The sequence below is a fragment of the Arctopsyche grandis genome, chromosome 2, assembly GCF_051622035.1.
Source record: "Arctopsyche grandis isolate Sample6627 chromosome 2, ASM5162203v2, whole genome shotgun sequence".
NCBI lineage: Eukaryota > Metazoa > Arthropoda > Insecta > Trichoptera > Hydropsychidae > Arctopsyche > Arctopsyche grandis.
The window spans coordinates 38,233,123-38,255,954 of record NC_135356.1 but is presented as its reverse complement, the minus strand read 5'-3'; the positions used below and the strand labels follow the sequence as shown (position 1 = coordinate 38,255,954).

Genomic DNA, 22,832 nt, shown 5'->3' with positions numbered 1-22,832 from the left:
GAAATCTCCGTTTGCACGGAGTTTTTGTAGCAACATTTTTGGAAGCTAAGAGCGCTTCTACCCATTCAACTTCAATGCTCGTGCCGTGTCGTCATAAACCAACTGGTAACGTAATTACCAACGAACACATTTCCTTGACTACACAATGGCGGTTCAAACTGTCGCGTCGGTAAAATCGTAATGTAAGCTTCCCGGACATGCATACAACGAATCCTGAAAGTTCCATTGTAATCGGTTCCGTGGTTTAGGAGCCTATTCGAGACAAACATTCAATTTTATATACATACATATATAGATAGAAGGTTCCTGGTTTTGGTTTCTCTTTCATTCTTGCTTTTAAGTGCGAGCGTGCGAGTGAGATGTGAGATCACTAAATTTGGTAAAATATCTCATAGTAGCTCAATTGAGACCGTAGATGTTTGTCCAATATGCAAATCCACAGTTTCAATGATGCATCTCATGGTGCTTTAACCCTTTGAATGCTGACCAACGCCGATCGGCGTTTTGCCAACAATTTAATTGGCCTGAAAAATGTCAACTCCTATTGGTCAAGAAATCTAAATTGATAAGTACGAATTGAGTACTTTTCTCCCTACTGCAAAAATTTGTAAAATTAACAATAACTACTTATGTACATTAATTACGTCCAACATTGCCATCTTAACCCTTTGAAGGCTGACCAACGCCGATCGGCGTTTTGCCAACAATTCCATTGGTCTGAAAAACGCCGATAGGCGTTATTTTTTGAGTATGTAAAAAATAAACAAGAACACTACCCGTTAAGCCTTTCCTGGTAGCATTGAAAAAAAATGCATTAAACATGGGTCGTGTAATCCGTGTCAATGTTTATAAAGACTGGTTTACACAGGAATTTCTGAATTTATAACCAAAGCAGAATGTATCGATGGAAATCCCTAAGACCCGGGCCGCACTGTGCAACTTTGTCGGCCGACTAGTTGCGCGACACGAAAAAATGTATGGAAATGTGTGGGACAAACAAGTTGACGGGTGTAGCATGTCCCATCTACCTGCATGCATTGGTCTGGTCGCCCTCAACTAAGTCGCGCGCAAGTCGCACGGTGCGGCCCGGCCCTAACTGCCATTTGGCATTTAGATTGTGAGCATTACATTTTAACAACAATGAAGAAGATGGAACTATGTAGTTTTGGAAAAATACTTCTTTTGTTTATTTATTATTATATTGTTGCCAGATATATTAGGGAGTCTAAACACACATTTACAAGCTCGAAATCCTCGTCTTACATTAGCTACACTTTTTATACCTGCTTTCTATTGGATTTGTAAATAATTGTAATTGGACATGTTGCGGGCTTTCAACAGAAAAGACGTCAGCACTAAAAGACCACCAACAGGATTCGGTACTTTTTGAACTTTTTCAAAATCTGAGCAACGCCGGCTAGTCTAGTGCATACAGTACAGCTAGGACGTGTCCCTTTCAGCTTACGTGGCGGATTTTTTGCTATTGCCAGGACTTTTTATGGTTTGTGGCGAAAGATTGCGAAACTGGCAGCAGTATGGTTGGGCAGACCTGACATTGGCTTGTGCTCGGGGTTGGTGCGGGCCAGGTAGTCGTCTGTTGCCGACACACCTGGCGTTTTTGAACGCCATGTGCTACGTTCGTTAAAAACTGCCTGCCATTGCAAGCACCCTTCACTACGGGGCCAACTGCCGGCAACGAAACATCTCGACGGTACAGCACATTTCGCAAATTCGCAAACCGCGGACATGTGGCCGCACCCCAAATTCGCAGTGCTGCTGCTGCTGCTGCTGCTGACTATGGCAGCAGCCCTGCCCCAGAGGGGCCAAGAGGACCAGACCAACAGGTCCGACAGACTATCAGAACAACACACCTTGGAATTGGCCATCATCAGGAGGGACATGGACAACTTGAGGTATGTAACAATACATCAAATCCACTAGTTTCTGAAAGACTGCTACTGCTGCTTTAAAATTGTGGATTTTGTGATGTAAAGTGTTGCTTTTTTTAAAAAGCTTTTATTTTTATTTTTCAACTTATCTTACTTGATTCGTGTTGATATTTTGTAATATTGGTCACGTGGGAAAGGTTTTCATCAGGGGGTGCTGGGGCGGGCAGCCGCCCCCTTCTAGATTTGAACGGGACTATACCCGTTGTTTAACGTATTATTATGAATTTGAATTCAAATACTAAACCAACATAAATAGAATATTTAAATTCATTACAACACTGTCAAGTATAAACACATGGATCTTTCCCAGAACAAAAAATATTAACTCCCAAATATATTTTGTTTTGTTGTTTGTCTTACTTTGAAAGATATTTGTAAAACCCGTTTATCCTACGAAACAAATTTGTTGAATTGGATTGCCTTTCTATTACTGTTCTCGCTTATCTTGATTTTTAAATGCTTTTTATTGTTACGAAATTATGTTCACAATACATCTTATATCTATTTTAATAACTACTGATCATTTTCTATTTTACAATTTTAATATAATTTGGTTAGTAAACATAGTATTATATTATTCTAATGTTAATGTACAGCATAATAGGAAAAAGAGCTCAAAAACCTATTACAAATGTAGATATGTACATAGCAAATTTATAATACATCCCCTTCCCCATAGAAAATCATTCCTTAATGGTCAAAATTTTGCCCCCCCCTGAGAAAACCTGAAATGATGCCCCTGGTTATCATCTACACTATTTTTCTAAAAAAAAAACTTATCGCTCCAAAAATTGCTCGATTACTTGATTCCACCTGTTTTTGTCGCACAGCCTTACTTACGCGTGCGCTAGCGGAATACAATGGGACTGGGTGACGTCATACCAAGTCTTGTACGTTTTTAGCAGAATATTAATAGTATTTAGCAGAATGTTACAGAAGTATTATTTATATAGCGCGAACTGAATTGCCCGGCGTTGCTCGGTTGAATAAAATTTAATACATTTGAAAATAAAATGAATTAAACGTGTTAATATTGTTTTTTTGAGGACCTTTCAGTGGTTCGCGTACCACCGATTATTATACTACGCTGTTGCTTATTTTAACTATAGGTATATGTAATTAATATTTTATTTTATTCTCTATCTGTTTATTTGCTTCAATGTTGATTTATTTTAAGCTTTAGACACATTCAATGCTTGTTTTCGCCTATTCTTTAAAAATGTATATTATATGACTCATATAATATGAGATACCCTAAAGAGAAAGCGACAAATATTCAGGTAAGTAAAGATCTACCATAATGTCGAGAATAAAAATAGCTAGCATAATAACTGTTATAATAACAATTCTCAACATAAAATATTGGATATTTGCAAATTGCAATGCGCCGCTGCTTTTTAAACTGTTTTGTATTAAATGAACATGTAGATTTTTATGCGAAAGCATTTTAAATACTGGATTTGGCGATGTTTGTTTTTTTTATTATTTCATTATTTATTTTGTAAGCGCTGGAAGAGTTATTTAATTTTGTCGTTGTCGTTGTTGTTTTTTTTAAATGTATTTTTTATCGCATTTGTTATTGCTCTTATGCGAAGCAGGTGGTGATTTTTAAGTGCGATTTTTTCCTTTACCGAGATGTGAAAACGCGTTCGAATCGCTTTAGTGAACACCGTGCCGTTCCAGAACTGGTATATTTGCGCTTTTATAAAAAATATGTATGCTAATTTATTCTTTGGCGAATTGCATTTTCAAAAAAAACATATAATAAATCATTAAGCTAAGTATGGTATAATAATTAAAATAACTATGATATTTTTGATGGATATGTATCTACTTACATATGCATGAGTTTCAATCTTAGTATCTAGAAATGAAAAATATTTTTATAGAAAAACAAAATCAGCGGTTGTTACATATGTATGTATATGTAAATGTATGTAGGTATATTTTATCCTCGCATCTTTTTTCGACACTTTTATTTTTTTATTTGCTAAAGCTTCATATGTTAATCATATGATTCAACCACGTTAAAACTAGTAGGAAAAAATACGCGATTGCTATTGACCAATGAGAATCGCGCATTTACAAGTTCGCAAATGCGAAAGGTACACAATAAAGCTCGTCGATTAATAGGAAGCTAAGTCGAATCTTCCATGCTTAACTGGAATATAATATGAGAACGTTTGGAATTTTTTACAGGATTAATTCGAGAGGTTACTGGGTTCGATCCCGTGCTAATCTATAATACGGCTAGCCAGACTTGGATATTTGTGACTCCAAGTCAAGTCAAGAGTTTTCAAATTTATCTGATTTCATTGTTGAAACGGTTCCTCCATTAAATTGGCCTAAACCACCTTACAATTCTACACAAGACTGGTTAAAATTAGGTTCTACAAAAGGGTAAACGGACTACATGTCACATATGAACCAGTCACAGGACAACCGGTCGCTCTAGATCGGTCACACGTGATCACCCGTCACACTAAAACTGGTCACGAGAAAACTGGTCACACCCGAAAATTAGTCACGAAAAAACTGGTCACACCCAAAAATTCGATCAATTTTTAATTTTTGGGTGTGACCAGTGACGGGTAATCACGTGTGACCGATCTAGAGCGACCGGTTGTCCTGTGACCGGTTCACATTTGACTAGTAATCACCGAACCCTACAAAAGACTGGTTAAAAAAAAATGATTGTTTTATCAGTGGATTATGCATTGTTCATCAAAGTACACAAAAAGTCCTTCGGCTGGTGCATTTGTTCCTGATAAATGGAAACAATATTTGACTAATTTGCCAATCATTTTGTAGGAGACATAATTTTTGCCGTAGAATTTGTATATTTATCCATCTATTAGATAAAAGTGTACTGGTTTTATCTCACGACACCCAAAAAATCAGTACGAATGGTCACCTTAATATAAGTATATAATTAAAATGTTTATTATTCACATTCATATACGTATGTAATGTAGAAAATTATAATGTTGCCATGTGCTGTTTTTCAAGGACTCAAAATATAATAGAATATTATTAATGTATTCAGTCGTTCAAAATCTATTTTTTAAGCGTTAATGTAGCGTTTTGGACATATTTTTCTATCTATTTTCTTTACAATCGAAAAGCTTCTACAAAAACAGTATAGCATTGTTTTATAATTCATATTTTTAGAGCCCATTGTATAGACCATGTTTGTGATCTTTTTCGATAGTATATGTACATATATACTACACTCCAGTCATGTCCCCTGTGAAGTAAAGCCAAAAATTTGAACTCGCTGTCTTTTTATTATATAATATGATTAACTTATTAAATTGTTGTACAAAAATTAATAATTTTGCTCGTGTAAATATTGCGCAATTTTATTAGAAAAACTGTTGTTTTATGCACGCGGCGGAACCAAGTACACGCTTTACATATTCATACAAAAAACCGATTAATAAAAATATCATTTTTTTTTATATACATATGTATCAATCAAAGTATAATCTGTGTATACAACAATTGAAATTTGATTTTTTTTAAGTGTATTTTGATAAGTGATTTGATCTGAAGGCGGCATGCGTTGCAATGCCGGAATAAGGCATGCAATTCCCGTTCCCATTTCAAGTGATGGTTGGAGATCAAACAACGTATCTTCAAAGCCGTGTCGTCACAAACCAACTGGTAACGTGGTTACTAACGAACACATTTCCTCGACTACGCAATAGCGTTTCAAACTTTCGCGTCGGTAAAATCTTACTTAAAAATATTATGAAGAGATTTTTTCCCGTTTTTTTTTCACAGTAACCTTCCCGGACATGCATACAACAAATCCTGAAAGTTGCATCGTAATCGGTTCAGTGGTTTACATACGAGACAGACAGACATTCAATTTTATAAATATATAGATATGTTGAGTTCGAGATATAGGGAGGATTGCAGGAGAGATAATCAAAGGCGATCTTAAGTCAATCAATGCACGTTTATTACAATATAACGTACATCCAGTATATATGTATGTATCAGTGCCTTTTTTAGGGGGGGGGGGGCTTGGTCGGGAAGCGCCCGAGAGCGCCATATAAGTTAGGGCGCCACTCGATGCGTCAAAGGCGCTTTAAAATTTAAAATTAAAGCCAAAAGTCATACGAAATAGAAAAAATTGCCCGATGGCGCCATTGGGTGTAAGGCCGGCACTGGTTTGTATGTATGTATAAAGCGCGCGTTTACACATTATACTATACATATATAATGAGCCTTAATTAATATTTGCACGTTTATGATATGTATTATATTATTCGCACAGCAAGGGCATATCACATATATATGTACATATATCAGACAATTGTCCATTGTTTGATTTGATATGACGAACTATTGCTATTTTTTTTTTATTATTATTAAATTTTTTTGGCTGTAGATGAGTGGGTAAACGAAAAGTTCTCAGGCTCTGGAAATTAACAGGAAAATGCAAATGTTGCGAAAGATTTTTTTCACGTACACACACACACACACACACACACACGCGCGCGCGCGCGTTTATTGTGTACTTTGCGAGTGTTATCGTGTTCTGGGAACTAATTCCAATAATTGGAACGAAAAACGCCTCCACTTTTCAATTATAATCCGCGGAATGGAAAAGCACCGAATTCGGATTGAATGCGAGGTGTTTCGATCCAATTGATATATTATTTTTATTAAAATGCAATCACCGAGCGAACGGTCATTACGGCGCGGTGGTCCAAAGTGCATGCTTCACTGGATGCGAATGCAAAAACGCGAAAACGGTTCTCAGGCGAGGCTGGTCACTCAGACGTGGGTAAAAATCCGATTATCGAAGCGTGGTTCACACACACACACACACACATTCCGCGAATTTTTCCCAAAAAGGGAAAATCTCAACGTCAAGCTCCAAAGAGTACGTCCTTGAAGCGCACTTACGAAAAAATAAAATAATAATAATACATTAATTATTATAATATATTCACACAGATTGAGTATATGTATGCAGAGAATAGTAAATAGTATCGAATTTTATTCGGTACTGTAAAGGGTTTTGCCGTGTTGAAAAATCTAGCAACTTAAAATATGTTGATGTATGTAAATATGTAAAAAATTGTATTTATTTGAATCTCATAATAACTGAGTTTCAGGGCCGCGTTAAGGAGTTCTTTAATTTTATTAACCCTTTGAGTGTTTTATTTTTTATTTTATTTTATTAATTGAAAAATCAACAGACAGGATGTACATAGATATGTATAAAAAAACAAATAGTAAATAAATAATATATGTAACATCCGAGTCCAATAATAGATTTTTACAAAAATGAAAAAGATAAATATGAGGAAAACAAATTAAAAAGTAAAGAATAAAGGCATGACAAAATATGTAGAATATTGCATAATTAAACTATAGTATTAAAATATTTGGAAAAGGTTATAAAATAGAATATAAGAAGAAATTGAAATTTACAAATATAAAACAAATGAAAAAGGTAAATACAAAATAAACAAATGAAAAGGAATTGAATGAAAGCTATAATATGATTAAATAGCACATTACATAACTAAACTAAAGTATAAAAATATTGGAAATATTGGAAAAATAGAATAGGAGAAGAAATGAATCAATCGGTCAAGATTCTCTTGATGTTAGACCTGAATTGATGTAGGGAAATACCAAATAGATCAACCTCATTCAGCTCTCCGTTAAACATACGATAAACGCGCTGCAGATAAAAATATTTTTGGGAATTAGTATTGAAAGGATCAAGTGAAAAGAGTTGACGTCTTTTCTATTGAAAGCCCACCACGCTGAAAATTTCCAACTAGAACTATTTAGATATCTAATAGTAAAGAAGTTTAAAAATTGTAGCTGATCTAAACAAACCCTAGATAACTACCCCCGAGGATTTCGAGTTTTGTAAAGGTGTGTTTAGACTCTCTAATATATCTTGCAACAATATAAAATAAACAAAAGAAGTCTATTAATTAATGTATTTTTCCAAAACTAGTTCCATCTTCTTCATTGTTGTTAAGATGCAATGCTCACAATCTAAATGCCAAGCCACAATCTAAAATACTCAGCAGTTGGGAATTTCCATCGGGAAATTCTGCTATGGTTATAAATAGAGGTAGTGTGGCGGCTCGCTATACGACATGGTCGAGTTTGGTCACCATCCTGCGAGTGGGGACCAACTCGGCTGGGTTCGGAGAGCGGCTACTCACTCTGCCTTCAGCTGTCATATAATAAACACGTGCATCAACATGCCAGTCGTCTCATTCGTTCATCCCCCATAATAGTATAGTCACAGTGCTATCCATTGTTCGGCAAACCTTTAACAATGCATTTACAACCTTTGAACAATACATGGCCCCCTCAGGCTCCGGTGACTAGTTATAAATAGAGGTAGGATAGCCAAGGGGCCACTCATTGTTCCATTTTTGTAAATCCTTTGTATAAAAGATTCGGCAAACCTTTAACAATGCATTTACATTTGATTTGAACAATACGCGGCACCTTCTGGGTCCGGGCTTTAGTTATAAATTCAGAAATTCCGTTGTAAACGTCTTTATAAACATTGACACGGATTACACGACCCATATTCAATGCTACCTGGAAAGACTTAGCGGGTAGTATTCTTGTTTATTTTTTACGTACCCAAAAACGGCGTTTTTCAGTTCGTTGGAATTGTTGGCAAAACGCCGATTGGCGTTGGTCAGCATTCAAAGGGTTAAAAAAACCTTGGTATGTAAATCTTATGTCTTGTAAGATAAAACCGAAACGGCGTCTGTAATTCATTTGTGATTGGCTGGACTAGTCAAATCTTATATTTATAAAACCGAAACGGCGTCTGTAATTCGTTTCTGATTGGTCGGTCGTTAAATAATATTATTTTTTTTCGACTCAAATAAATTCAATACGAATGGAGATTTTTTTCCATAGTCTGACGGTATTCTCACTACTAGACTGCATTTCCATTTACCGAGCGAAGCCGGGTAGCACCATTTGTTAATTTATAAACATAAAACTGTGAGAATTTACACTTCAATAGCTTCAACGCTTGGAAATTTTCTAGTCCACCACTTCAAGGGTATCATATATCAAATTATAATTTGGCTCACAACCATCTGCTTTAAGATAATGACTCTGCAAGCACGCTATGTATATCTTCCGCTTATATAACCAGTATGTACTCATGAAATTTAGACCATAGGCATATTTTTTTTCAAAATTCAGCTAGTTGTATTATACAGGCACTGCGATTACAATAGTGATTTAAACATACGAAAGAGTGGTTTTAAAAGTGTGTTTTTGTTTGTTTTAGAGAGGAGTTGAAATCGTGCACGACGTGCAACGAAAAGAGGAACTCTCAGCTGACTCTGGAATGGGCCATGGATACTGTTAGCGAGCTTCGTCGGGAGATGCGTGAGATGGAGGCTGCCAACAATGCCAGTGGATGGCAGCAAGAGCTCAGGAACGAAGTTGCGACCATTTTGGCCGAAGCTGAAGGAGTTACCAAGTTGGCCGCTGCTGACGGGGCCCGTCTTGCCGCCGGAGAAGCCCGTCAAGCCGAGCTGATGCTGGACATGAGACAAGTGCGAGACATCGCCACCACTGCTAAAGCTTCTTGTGACTCGATGAAAGACGATGTGAGTAATATATGTACATATAATAATAGAAATTTTGTATCTATAAACGTATAAATGCCGTATCATAAAATGTATTTTAATGATTTATGATCAAAGGCATATCCTTTCTCTATTTCTAAGTAAGATTTATATTAAAAAATAATCTAAATTAAAAACAAATGTTTAAGTTACATTTTAAATTTATAAGATAATGAAATAAATAAAAAAGAAAATGTTAAATTGTTCAAAAGAATAAAATTTTCCAAAAATGGAGAAATGTTGAAGTCACATGATGGGCTAGTCATTAGTAATAAATTATATTACTTTTAGAAACACATATAATAAAAAAATAAGAGATATCTATTCCCAATATGTAAATACATGTAAAAATTTGCCGTAGTTAAAATATTATATGAAATCATTTCAGATTGCAAAAATGCGAACCGACATGAAGACCCAATTTAAAGTGTTGAATAAGAAGATGTACGTCCAGACCAGAGAGGAGTTTCCAGTCATGAATACGGACATCATTGAGGATGGCAAATACAGTCATCACAAGCTCCGTCATTTGCACGCTCTGCGGAAGCAAGTGGACGAGCTGCGTCACGCTCACCACAACTTTTACTTGGCACAAAAGCAGATGAAAAACGACCTGCAAGAGCTGCAGAGGAACGTTCAATCAGTGCTGGAGACGAGGAACTTACAAGACGACTTCAAACTGCAACAGTTGATAGACGACCACGACAAGCACTCGGAGGCCATACAGAACGTGACGACGGAAGTCTCCAACTTCAACAAGCTGCACGCTTCCATGCTGGAGCTTTTAGAGAGCATGGAGACGCTAGAGAACAAAGTAGATAAGACGGTGCCAGATTTCAGGAAAGAAATATCGAAATTGGACGTAGACGTTGCTCAAATACGCTCTCATAACAGCTACCTGAAAGAGGACCAGGAAAATATCCGCCAGTCGATGAAAGCCGTCGCAGTCAGCGTCTCCAACTTGGTGGACAAGGTCAATGTTGATCATTCGACCTTGGGAAGCCTCAACTCTACCGTCAATAAGCTCCAGAAAGAGTTCGAATGGTTCAAGGAGTCTGATAAAGTATTAGAGGTGAATATGAATATTGATTGAATCAAACTTTTAGATTTTTTTATTAACCTTAAAATAAATAGGACGTAATTCTGTGAAAACGGTCCGACTCATATGCGTACAAGTCAATGAAAAATAATTGGTAATAGTAAGCGGCGTTAACAATAATGTTATTACACTAACTTGTAGATATACCCGGTGTTGCTGATTGAATGTTTTTGTTTGTGTCTAAATGTTTATAAACTTTGCAGATCGTTGGTATAATATTTTGAGCTTAAAATCAAATGGGAAAACATATTTACACCTTAAAATTCGTACCGATATACTCGTATATGTATACAAAATTATAATACAACGTGTAAAAGATATTACTAATAGCTCTTCCGGATTGATATGTGTGTTTGTGTTGGTTAGATATGATAAATTAAACTTGAGACAAATATATAAACACACTTTAAATTAAACAATATTTATGTAGATATGGTATTTAGTTATAGAAGTGTTCTAGTTTTAGAACGAATATTTAAATGTTGCTGTAGCAACCTAACTGTTAGTAAAATAATCATTTTAAAATAACAGATATTGATTTTTTTAATATTTTAAGCATTTTGGCCCTGAAGGCTTATCCAATTCATCTCAGCAAACAACATACATATATAAATATGCAATATTCCATACATTTATCGTTAAGCTTCAACATTTTATTGTTCGAATTCACCAACATAATTTTTTTGGCTTTTATATGTATGTAAATTAATACTTGAAATGTACAAATGTATTAATGTAGGTATTATTTATGTCATATATTTATATCTGACACATTAACGTGTTCTAATTTCTATTGACAGAAATCAGCGTCGTCGTATTGTGACTAATGCAATTGATAATTTCTCGATTTCTTTATCGATACTTTTAAAACCTAGTAAACTGATTAAATTTTCACTTGTCTTATCTTTATTAGAATGCAATGAATATCTTTCTTGTATATATGAGAAAGTTACTTAGTAAAATGAGTGTTAATGACTTTGTTTTGGACCAAGATTGAGTTTTTCCATATATTTACAATATATACCAGTTAATGTCTAGAATCGTTATTAGAAGACCAGTACGATAAAGTTGTATCGTTGATGAAATGACTTATTACTTCATGTTTTGAATTAAATTTGGTAAAAATCTTACCAATATAAGGCAGTCGTTCGTTTTCAATATGCTTTTATTTTACTTGGATAATTAAGAGGATACAATATATGAAGATATGTATTTAATTTTCAATAAATTTGTACATAGAACTTTTAGCTTCAAAGTTTTAATGTAATGTAGTGTTAAATTGTATCCAATTGTAAAACCAATTTATTTCTCCATAGATGACACTGGACGCAGTTCAAAACATCGACGGCTCATCTGCGTCGATAGACGAATCCAAAATGTACAAAGAATCGCAGCGAAGACTGGAAAAAATCACCGGATCGTTACCGAAGAGCTGCAAAGACATCGACGGCATTGCAAACAGACTCATATCACCCGGAGACGGCATCCCAATACAGACAAAGTGCATCAACTCCTGGACGCTGATACAAAAACGCTGGAACGGTTCATTGGACTTCAACCGCAAGTATCAGGAGTACGCTGACGGCTTCGGATCTCCGGCTGGTGAGTTTTGGATCGGAAACGAGGCTCTGCACCGTCTGACGTCGGACAACTGCTCGTCGCTCCGGGTGACGATGCTCGACGTCTCTGGCAAGAGTTGGCACGCCGAATACGAGCACTTCAACATAGGACCGGAGAGTTCCGGGTATCGCTTGAGCATCGGTGGATATTCGGGCAACGCGAGCAACGCCTTGGAATACCAGAACGGCATGGAGTTCTCGGCCGTCGACAGGGACAGGGACATATCGAAGATAGACTGCGCTGCTGATTACGAAGGTGGCTGGTGGTTTTCGCGTTGCCAACGCGCAAACTTGAACGGGAAGTACGAGTTGGGGCTGACGTGGTTCAACGCCGCGCAAAATGAATGGATAGCGCTGTCCAGCAGCGAGATGTCGGTGAGGAAGAGGGACAAATGCGACGGGATGCGGTGAGCCACTCAGTCAAGAATACATAGAGTACATTCATTCATAGATACCAAAGAAACCAAAAATTTTATCGTGCGCCGGGAATGGAAGTCCGTCGCCGGAGACGTGTGTACACTCTTGCCGGGAGCGTTCGAGTGTTTATATAAGTGTACCATTATTTATTTTTATATGCATGCTGTGGATTGTGAAAATGATTTATTACCATTTATTATTTAACCAAAAAGTATTTAAGATAGTTAGTAATTAGTACCAAGACTGAAATCATCAGATATTTTGTATTTCTCTAATCTTAAAGAATTTATTTTGTCCACTCACTATAATCTATTCTATCGTATCTACATAAGTATATAAGCTCTCACAAAGTTCATACATTTTTTCATCTTATCATATACTTTACTATTAAACGCGCTAATCTTATATATACAAATATTTGTCAATTTTTTCTCATATTAGACTAACGATTTTCACTTCCTATATTTAGTCTTAAGTCCCTATGAAATGGGGTCTCATTTGCAGCGGTGGAATTTTTCAATTCAACCCCCATACAAATTAAAATATTATGGGATGAACTTTATTTATGTATAAACTCTAAAAAACGTAAATCTTAACTTGCTGATTTCAATGACTCATTCATATATTAAAAAAAAAAAGTTTTTGTTTTAATAAACAGTTATAATTTAATGACTTATATCGTTAACGTAAAACGAAAATCCACGAACAATTTATTTTGAAGTAAACTACATATGTTAAAAGATTATTATTATAATAAAAACAGTTACGCTGTCAAAATTGTATCAAACATCATTTTATGTATCGTTAAAAATATACATATATATAAATTTTTTTTCAAATAATCCATAGTTAAATTTCTCAATGTGTCGACGATATCTTTATGTTTTAAAATCACATTTCTATGTTGTAAATAAATAAAATATAAAAAAAAATGCATAAAAAATAGTTTCATTCATACTGTAACCAGGGCTGTAGAGTCGCTTCAAAATTTACTGATTTGACCCCAACTTGAATGATTTTAGTAAGCTTTGCTTTTCTTGTTTGTATAAAATCGTTGTTAATAAAAATATTTTTTTATATAAATATAACTAAGATCAGTCTTTGGCTTTTATTAGTTTGTTTGATTAATAGTTGCTTCATTTTGTGGACGATATCTCCCATTGGAGTAACCTATAAACCTATATATATTCTCCCATTGGTGATATCGTCCTTTATAAGGAATTAATTATTATTTATCAAAGCCTGTTTCTCTTACACCATACGCTTCCTATAACTGATGTTAGGTTTCGCGGCTACTTCCTTGATGGTTGGGGTATTGAGATCAGTATTTTTTGTGAACCACAGGGCTCGAGCTATTGATCTGGAACCGTTGTAGGATTTCAATGTTGGAACTGCTAGCCGAGCTCCAGAGTTGTATTCCGTAGGTCCATATCGGTTTAATGATTGTGTTATACACGAGTATCTTGTTTTCCAATGATAAAGCAGAGTTTCCACCTAATAGCCAATGCATATTTTTAGTTCTTAGATTAAGTTCGTCGCGTTTTTTCTTGATGTGAATTTTCCAGACCAGGCGTCTATCAAAGTGTATTCCCAGATACTTAACCCAGAGTCTCTATGCGGAAGCATTATATTTTCCATCATGATGGGTGGACAGTTCCCTTTTCTCAATGTAAAAGTTTCGTGGACCGATTTACTATAATAATGAAAATAAAAGCGATTTTAGAAATATAAAAAATTGACATGTGACCCAATTTATTGAATTATTGGTAACGAAATAGGTATAAATAGAGGTAAACACCAAGAATAGCATGGCCTGACATTTGACAGAAGATCCAACATGGTATCTATGTATGTGTATTCTCTGCAAAAACACTGGTGGAGGTGCGAAATGAATTTCTTAAAACAAATTCTTACAAGTATTTTGTAAATAAATAATAAATTGGAGTATAAATGAGAATAAAAAAGTATGAGACAGAGGAAACAATCAGTTTTACAATTCAGTTCAAATTAGTTCAGTGCTTCCCAAATTGAGGGTCGCGACCCCCTGGGAGGCCGTAAAATTTCTAGCGGGGGCCGCGAAAATATTCAATAGAAAGTACAAATATTCATTTATGAATAATTTTCCACTTTACATATCTGGGGAATGTATATATTTAAGGAAATATTTCTCAAACTTGAATGAGGATGAAAGGAACAATTGAATAAGAACACCATTTGCCAAGTCCTTAAGAGGGCTGGACAGCAGCGCCTTGTCCATACAAACGTACTATACTTCTCCCTTACTCAATCATGGCACTAGAGAAATTATTTTTTAATATGCCATGGATATCCACCATTGGGGTGCATCTATCGTTTTATTTTTTTGATTAATTATATTTTATAGGAGCTACGAGCCGCCAAACATCTATAAAATCGCCTCTTTTTTACACCCACGAAACGAGTCCAGCGTGCTTATTTAACGGTCGATTTAAAAAAAAATACGCCGATAGATGCACAGAAAGTATCTTTCTAATACCGATGATGAAATTTTTTTTTAAATTGATCCAGTTTTGGAGGAGAAAATAGTATAATACGAAACCTCGATTTTGTCAATTTAAAATACGTTTTATCTGGTCGAAGCGCAACTGTCGCATTCACTCAATATATATATTGATATATATTGTCGCATTCACTCAATATATATATCGAAGAAAGGAACGGTAACAAAATTAAGGTTTCGGGTGTACAGCCCAAGAAGAGTTGATCGATATCAGATCAGATAATTTGCTTGCAGTGGAATTTAATGAAAAAAGTATTTCAGAATTTTGGTTAAGGCGACAGAAAGAATATCCTGCTTTCGCGACTACGTACCTATGCGAAACAGCATTTTCGTCATTACTTATATTAAAAAATAAGCAAAGGTCATGCCTTTCCACGGAGACTTTGAAAGATGCTTTGCGAGTTGGCATTTCTGACATTGAACCCGATATCGATTTGTTATGTAAAAACATGCGACCTTATCTATCGCATTAAATTGTTTCATGTGTGTATAGATTTTATATTAGAAAAATGTTTTTAAGCAAGTTCTTATAATTTTGTACTGAATATAAATATGTGTATTATAATTGTAATAATTACTGCCAAATAAACCTTTTAACTAGAAAAAATTATATTTTAGGGGCCGGGAATTAATTATTTCAAATTTAGTGGGTCATGACATGAAAGTAATTGGGAAGCATTGCTCTAGTTGACACATATCGTAATACTATTTGAGAAAATAATAAAAAGGAGTTGAAGTCGGTGGATTTTTTACGACTCCGACTCCACAGTTGTGATCCACAGTATTGTACAAACAATTGCAAAATTGCACACATAAATTCGCCATTAAGATAAATTGCTTGCGAGCTGTTGAACAACAAGGAGACAAGGTATAGCCGAGTGGTGCATAATTGATTAGTCGCGTTCAATATTTCGAAATTTTATTTTCAAATTAGTAATAAAAATATACAATTAATTAAATTTACAACCTTAGCACTAATTATACATACACATAAAATATTAATTCAAATTTAACATTCAGCATCTGAACAATCAATATGCGCAAAACAAACGCTATTTATAAATATATAATAATAAATGCGCACAGCGATGACATAATATGCATAGTATATATATATATAATGTATAGTGAAAAATGGCTAGCATGAAAATTCAAATTTCTATTTGTACTGAAACACTGGTCTTGTAACATGCAATATAAAATGGAAAATGATTATTATGAAAATGTGTTTTTTTTTTTCATACCAAAACACTGGTTGACTCGAATATACATATGTAGGTGCAGATATTTAAAAATTTAATCAGAGTCTGCACCGTTTATGGATTTTCACAACCTTGCTTACTTATATAATATATACGTAAGTAAAATGAATCGAGCGATAACAGGTTTATAGTTGTTATTGATGTATATAATATGTAAGTGAATTTCATGATAATCATTTTCAAGCACTTTGCATCGATAAAAGTAAACAATATAAATTTATTATAAATATATTTAATGTACATATATATATTTATAAAAAACTATTCTTAGTATGGATATAATCCTATATAAATATAAATAATAAAAAATAAATAAAATGATAATAGCTGTAAATTTGATCGGTATAAGCTAAGTTATAAATGTATGTCAAAATTTGAGCCAGAATATGTCATTATATTAAAAGTCGACTGACACGTTTGAGAACGGCCTCCATTTTATCAAATTGTAACTATTAGTTGTGTGACGGAACGCACACGGCATGTAAATTTACCAATATATACACAAATCAGTCCACGAACGGGACAAGAACGTTGCTTATTTCACAAACTTGTCAAAAAGTCTGTCAATTTCATAAAATATGTAAAAATTCTATCTTATATACTACTTTGAACGATTGGTTTTGTTATAAGACAGGTTTGCACCGTTCATGAACCGAGTATTTATTTGACAATTTCATGAAATGGTTTAATCTTCAATGCTTTAGGGCGCAGACACACATAGTTTTATGCAAAGTCCACCCCCTTGAGTGTTTTCGGTGATTATTTATCCTTATATTGACAGTCAAATTCATAAGATTGATACGCCCGTAGCTGGAGTCTACTTAGGCATACCATGCCGTACAATTACTGTTACAAAGTCGATGGATCCTAGCCTTTATTTATATTTAGACCAGTGGCGGCTCGTCTATATGGGCTGCGGGGCTACAGCCCTTCCAGTATGGTATTTTTGCCTCCCTACGGGCTGCAGCCCTCCCAGTATAGTACACATGCATGCTATTTTTGTCTGTATTTGATCACCGGTATGTGAGGTAAAACAGCCCGGTTAATCTCTATGAAACCTCACGAGCCGCCACTGATTAAAACCCGTTGAATCTTGAATCCACTTGAATGTTGAGCCGCGTTCATGTACATATATTGGCAACATAATATTTGTAATTGAGTAAATTTCTAACTAATGGAATGATTTGAAACGTCGTTTATATGCATGTATGTATGTAGATCTACTGTTATATATTGTATGTGGAAAAAAAAGCCTTGTAACAAACACTGCGAGCAAAAAACAATCAATTTCAGAATATTTTAAACGCAACGCAATTGTTGAAAATATTTAAAATAATTCGCAGCGATGCTAGAGTTGTTGCTTACAATATTTTGCAGTCATAATTAGAACAATAGATCTACATACATTATCAATGTTATGTAAGCTGTTGAAGTCGAGTTAATACATTTGATGCAATCACTCGCATGGTGAGGTTATTAAATGACAATATTAATCAGGATAGCAAGAATTGAGTCAATTTCGTCAGCATGAGCGTTTAAAATTGACCCACTTTTATAAAATGACTAGCTAAACACGGCAATGCCACAACAATGCATGCAATTCCCGTTCCCGTGTCTCGGTATGTTTAAGTGAATGATTCAGTTTAAAATTAATACTTAATACAATCAAATTAAATTACAGTAATGATAATTTGTCAGAAAAACGCAGGCGGCGAACACATTTGAAATTGTTTGTTTATTTTACCCTAACAACGCCGGTGGCGATGTGAACAAATTTGGAATGATTGCACTCATTCCCGTTTTTGGGCGATTTATTTTTTTACAGAAACCATCGCGGGCAATACACACAATAACTCATGTAAGTTTCATCGCAATCGGTTGAATGGTATAGGAATGCATACGTGACGGACAGACAAACATTGATTTATTATATTGTATATATATATATATATATATATGTAGATAAATTTACTAACTAACGAAATTGTTTCAAATGATCAATTATATAATCGATCCGATTAGTGTGAGACTTACGAGAACTGAACATGCTGTCATGGATTCATACAATATGTTGTAACATTGTAAGGACATTTTTTTTAATTATTTCATATATAATATTATTAGAATATAATTCAATGCAAGGTCTTTAATAATATTATACTGTAAGTTTTTCTGTCCATAACATGACGTCGACAATTACTTTTACCGTCTAAAAAATATAAATTTATATTAATATAAAATATGTACGTATTCCATAAATAAATCAATAATAGCGAAATTTAATTTATGTAAATATTTCAAAATACAAAGCGCAAACTCAAAACTTACTAAAAATAAAAATCTAATTCTACCGATCGCTATACGCACGAACAATGTTGTATTTCTTGATCAAAATGTAATGCGAAACTGAAACGAAATGTGATTGGCCATCGCTAGATTGGTTCAACTATATAGTATAAGTTGAGTCAATTTCATAATATAATTGTGAAACTATTTTATTCCTATGTATGTACTTACATACGTGATGTATGATAAATTACGAAAAACTATGGCAAAACCTTGATTTTTTGTAACCGTGTTGTAAAGCGATCGAACCTAGATAAAAATGGTATTATTTCAAATAAAGCAATTCAATAGATCAACTGGAAGAGTGTTCTGAAACGAGGCAGTCGGCTTAAAGCCCGACGCCCGTCAATTCATTGTCAAACCTTCCCCAGCATGTCGTGCGCGTACAACTTCTTCTTATAGTTCTTTTTCGTGAAAAACAAACGCAATATGAAAAAAAACAGAATGGCGCAATACAGCCGTAGCACGCATATAATGGCCATGTCGAAGTTGGACAAGTGCGAAGCCGGAGACGTCTGAAACGCCACCGTCTTCATCAAATTCAAATTATCAAAGCCGTACATATACTTCAAGTAGACCAACACCTGCTCGAAGTCCCAATTGCCGTTGGCGTGCCGGCACTTGGGACACTCCTTGGCCGTCGGAAACTGCCTCTTGGGATGCTGCGGGTCTTCGGTGCGGTCCCCGGCCAACCTGTGGTTCACCTCGTTGTGCGCCACCCACAACCAGAGAATAGTGCCGTCGTTCTCCGCCACCGACTGCAGCTTGTTCTTGACGGCCATGGCCTGAAAGTGCTCCGAGCACTCGGCACACCCGAAGAAATGCTTAACGTAGCCGAGCATCGCCCGCAACACCTCGGAAGCGTCACCAGAGTTCTTCACGGCGCTGGAAACGGTCAGTGTGTGAAAAATAGTCCACAGACTGCAGGTGAACCCGCGATAGTTGGCCGAACTCCCCTTACATCCGATCCACTCCAAAACAGTCGAATATACCGGACTGTACCTCATCTCTAAAGTGGCGATGACATTAGAAACATCTTCTCCGAGCCATTCATCCCTGGTTTCTATCTCGTCCAACAACATACTTACAAAAACTTCACCGTTTGCTTTGAACGGGAAATGTTTTATCAACACTTTCAAATAACTCTTGAGCGCTATCAGAGCGTCTCCATTTATACGTTTCAACCGGGTTATTTCATGCGATAGGGTGTAGCGCAGTCCGGTTTCCAAGTCAGCTTGGTATATCATGTTTTCGATCGGATTTAAAGCGGATATTGAGAGATTGCTGGGGGCAGTCGGCCGTTGAGACGAAGACATGTACAACCAGTCGTAGTAAGACTTGGGAATGTTTACATTGGTAAAGTGTAAATAATTGACGATGCTGTTGCGGATTTTGATCCGGGTCGAGCTCGACGGAATGGCATGCGGATTGTATGAGTATTTATCTAAGGCGTATAGAGCGGGGAAGTTCGTTATGGAGAGGATCTTGACGAGGTTATTTCGGTCGGAGAGGCGCCACACTTTGACGTTGGTGATGTCGTGCATGTCTAATATGACCTGGGCTCCGGTCGTAGATTCGACCGGTTCGAATATGAGAAATACGACTTGGATCGTCGGAGAGACGTTGTCCCAGATCTCGGCCGCGTTCGAGAAGTTTTGCACGGCGAGGTTGGGCCACGACTTGCCGAAGCCGCTGTTTTGATCCTCGCGCAGCTTGTCCAGCAGCAGGCGTGTCAGCTCTTGAGCTGAGTCCGACTTGGTGATCATGAGGCCGAACTTGTTCGGCTCTTCTTGGTAGTCTTCGTGGAAGTATTTGATGGTGGGGTAGGCTAGGATCTCGCACTCTCGACATATGTCGTTGTTTTTGTCGTCGGCACAGTCTATGGCTCCGATGGTGACGATCTTCTGCCAGTTGTGTACGCTGGTTGCGAATTCTTTCCAGGTGGGCGCGAAGTTTTTGCAGTGGCCGCACCAGCTGCTGTAGAACTCGATGAGCCACGCGTGCTTCTTGTTGTACAGGGATGATTTGAAGTTGTCTTTGGTGAGGATTTCGATGTTGTCGTGCGGTGTGTATAAGCCTTGGGTGGCCAAGGCTTGTTTGTACTTGAGCTGTTCGAGGATATTGATGCCTGCAGCTTGACAGGTTAGGCTGCAGATTGAGGTCAGGATGATCGCTGTGAGGATGTTCATGATCGATGTGATGATTACTGCAAGCGGACGGTGGAATTCAATAGTTTGTTCTTGCTGGTCGAGTTCATGTCTGTACTCGACAGCCGGTCGCACGATTGTGACGTGTGACAGCTGCCGTAACACCCGTTTTAACGGCCATGCCTGATTATTCTGATTAGTACTGATTGTGTTCACGTGGCAATTAGCCCTCTCTTACTTTAATCTCAGAGATGACTAACCTTTTCGTGGTGGAATGCTATGCTCTTTAATATTTTTTGGAGGCTATAAATAGTGGCTCGTCTTTAAGGGCAACTGCCCCACCGGTCTTCGTGACGAGGCAGAATGTTAAATTACAGAAAACGCAAATATCGGAAGGCAAAGATCGAAAATCGAAAGATCTTATAAAAAATGGTGTATGGTAAACGGTACATACTTACTTAATTTGCGCGAGCAGGGTACAACAGGAACAAGAGGAACAGGCTTTTCCTCCCGTATTCTGCGCGCGCACATTAGTATGAATGACACGTGCTCATTGTTCAAATTATTTTATTTTATTTAAATTGGCACACATACAGAATAAAATATCAACAAAAAAACAGTACAAAAAGTGAGACAAAAAATATAAAAATATAAAAGAAAATATTACATATAGTCCATGTATGCACAGTGATATTTGTATAACATATATAATATTCAATACTGGTGTTTTATCTGATGAAATATCATTACATGTGTGTTGGCATATGAAGTTATTAAATAAATAAATTAAAAGAAAAGTGTTGGTCCTGTCTTTGATCCGGGTCTACGTGACGAGCCAGAATGTTAAATTACAGAAAACGCAAATATCGGAAGGCAAAGATCGAAAATCGAAAGATCTTAAGTCGAAAGATCAAAAAAATGCAAAAACATGCATGGTAAACGGTACATACTCACATAATTTGCGCGAGCAGGATACAACAGGAACAAGAGGAACAGGCTTTTCCTCCCGTATTAATGTGCGCGCGCAAAATACGGGAGGAAAAGCATGTTCCTCTTGTTCCCGTTGTATCCTGCTCGCGCAAATTAAGTGAGTATGTACCGTTTACCATGCACCATTTTTTTTTGGATCTTTCAACTTAAGATCTTTCGATTTTCGATCTTTGCCTTTTGATATTTGTCTTTTCTGTAATTTAACATTCTGTCTCGTCACATAGACTCCTGCCCCACACATCTCTTCTAACCAAAAAAAAAAAAACAACAAATTTTGCATTTTGTTAATTTCGGTAAACGCGTCGCATCTAGGGCTGCCAGATTTATTGATATCTAAACCGGGAAATTTCCTATTCCAACCCCGCTTTCCATGCACAGATATTTAAAATCCTTCCTTTTATAAACTAGTATCTCCTTTCTGTATTTCGGTACGCCGAGACGAGAGGTTTGAAACCGGGACAAACCCGGAATACTGGGACGCCTGGCAGCCCTGGTTGCATCCCAAATGTGAATCGCTGCCATGCCAGGATAAACACCGCTATGAAAATCGCTCACGCATTTTTGCTTTTTCAGAACACATAATGAACGGGGTCGATAATTTGTTAATAAAAGTCGTGGATAAAGTGGTAAAGTTCGTGAATGTGTGTGTATGTGTGTACACTCCCGCGCAGCGCATCTGACGATGACGTCAGCCATCGCTCAGCCTGACGTCACTTGACGGTCAATTATTAGGTGTCTATTATTATTATTATTATTAAACACGCATATGTGATATCGTGTTCACCGACTTGTATGTCCATAAATTAAGTCGCGTT

At 36.3% G+C, this 22,832-nt stretch overlaps 2 protein-coding genes across 2 annotated transcripts; one reads left to right on the top strand and one right to left on the bottom strand.

Annotated features, from left to right (window-relative positions):
* Nucleotides 1-1,679: 1,679 nt before the first annotated feature.
* sca (scabrous) lies at nucleotides 1,680-13,360 on the top strand. Its single transcript, XM_077445711.1, has 4 exons — nucleotides 1,680-1,913; nucleotides 9,256-9,580; nucleotides 9,987-10,670; nucleotides 12,014-13,360. Exons 1-4 carry the CDS (start codon nucleotides 1,747-1,749, stop codon nucleotides 12,725-12,727), a joined length of 1,890 nt encoding a protein of 629 aa, XP_077301837.1. The 5' UTR covers nucleotides 1,680-1,746; the 3' UTR covers nucleotides 12,728-13,360.
* A 624-nt stretch (nucleotides 13,361-13,984) lies between these two features.
* On the bottom strand, nucleotides 13,985-21,705 carry Qsox1 (Quiescin sulfhydryl oxidase 1). The gene is made up of 3 exons (XM_077445646.1): nucleotides 21,695-21,705; nucleotides 19,243-21,229; nucleotides 13,985-14,227 (listed from the first exon to the last, which is right to left on the bottom strand). The coding sequence occupies exons 1-3, from the start codon at nucleotides 21,703-21,705 to the stop codon at nucleotides 13,985-13,987; spliced, it is 2,241 nt and encodes a 746-aa protein (XP_077301772.1).
* Nucleotides 21,706-22,832: the final 1,127 nt, after the last annotated feature.

Bases quoted from the DNA above. Each gene is read 5' to 3' on its own strand.
- Qsox1 (XM_077445646.1), bottom strand. The intron at 14,228-19,242 runs GTTTGACAATGA...ATTGGCTATTAG, and splicing joins CGCACGACATGCTGGGGAAG to GTGGAAACTCTGCTTTATCA.
- sca (XM_077445711.1), top strand. From the start codon at position 1,747: ATGTGGCCGCACCCCAAATTCGCAGTGCTGCTGCTGCTGCTGCTGCTG. The intron at 1,914-9,255 runs GTATGTAACAAT...TGTTTGTTTTAG, and splicing joins AGGGACATGGACAACTTGAG to AGAGGAGTTGAAATCGTGCA. The intron at 9,581-9,986 runs GTGAGTAATATA...AAATCATTTCAG, and splicing joins GTGACTCGATGAAAGACGAT to ATTGCAAAAATGCGAACCGA.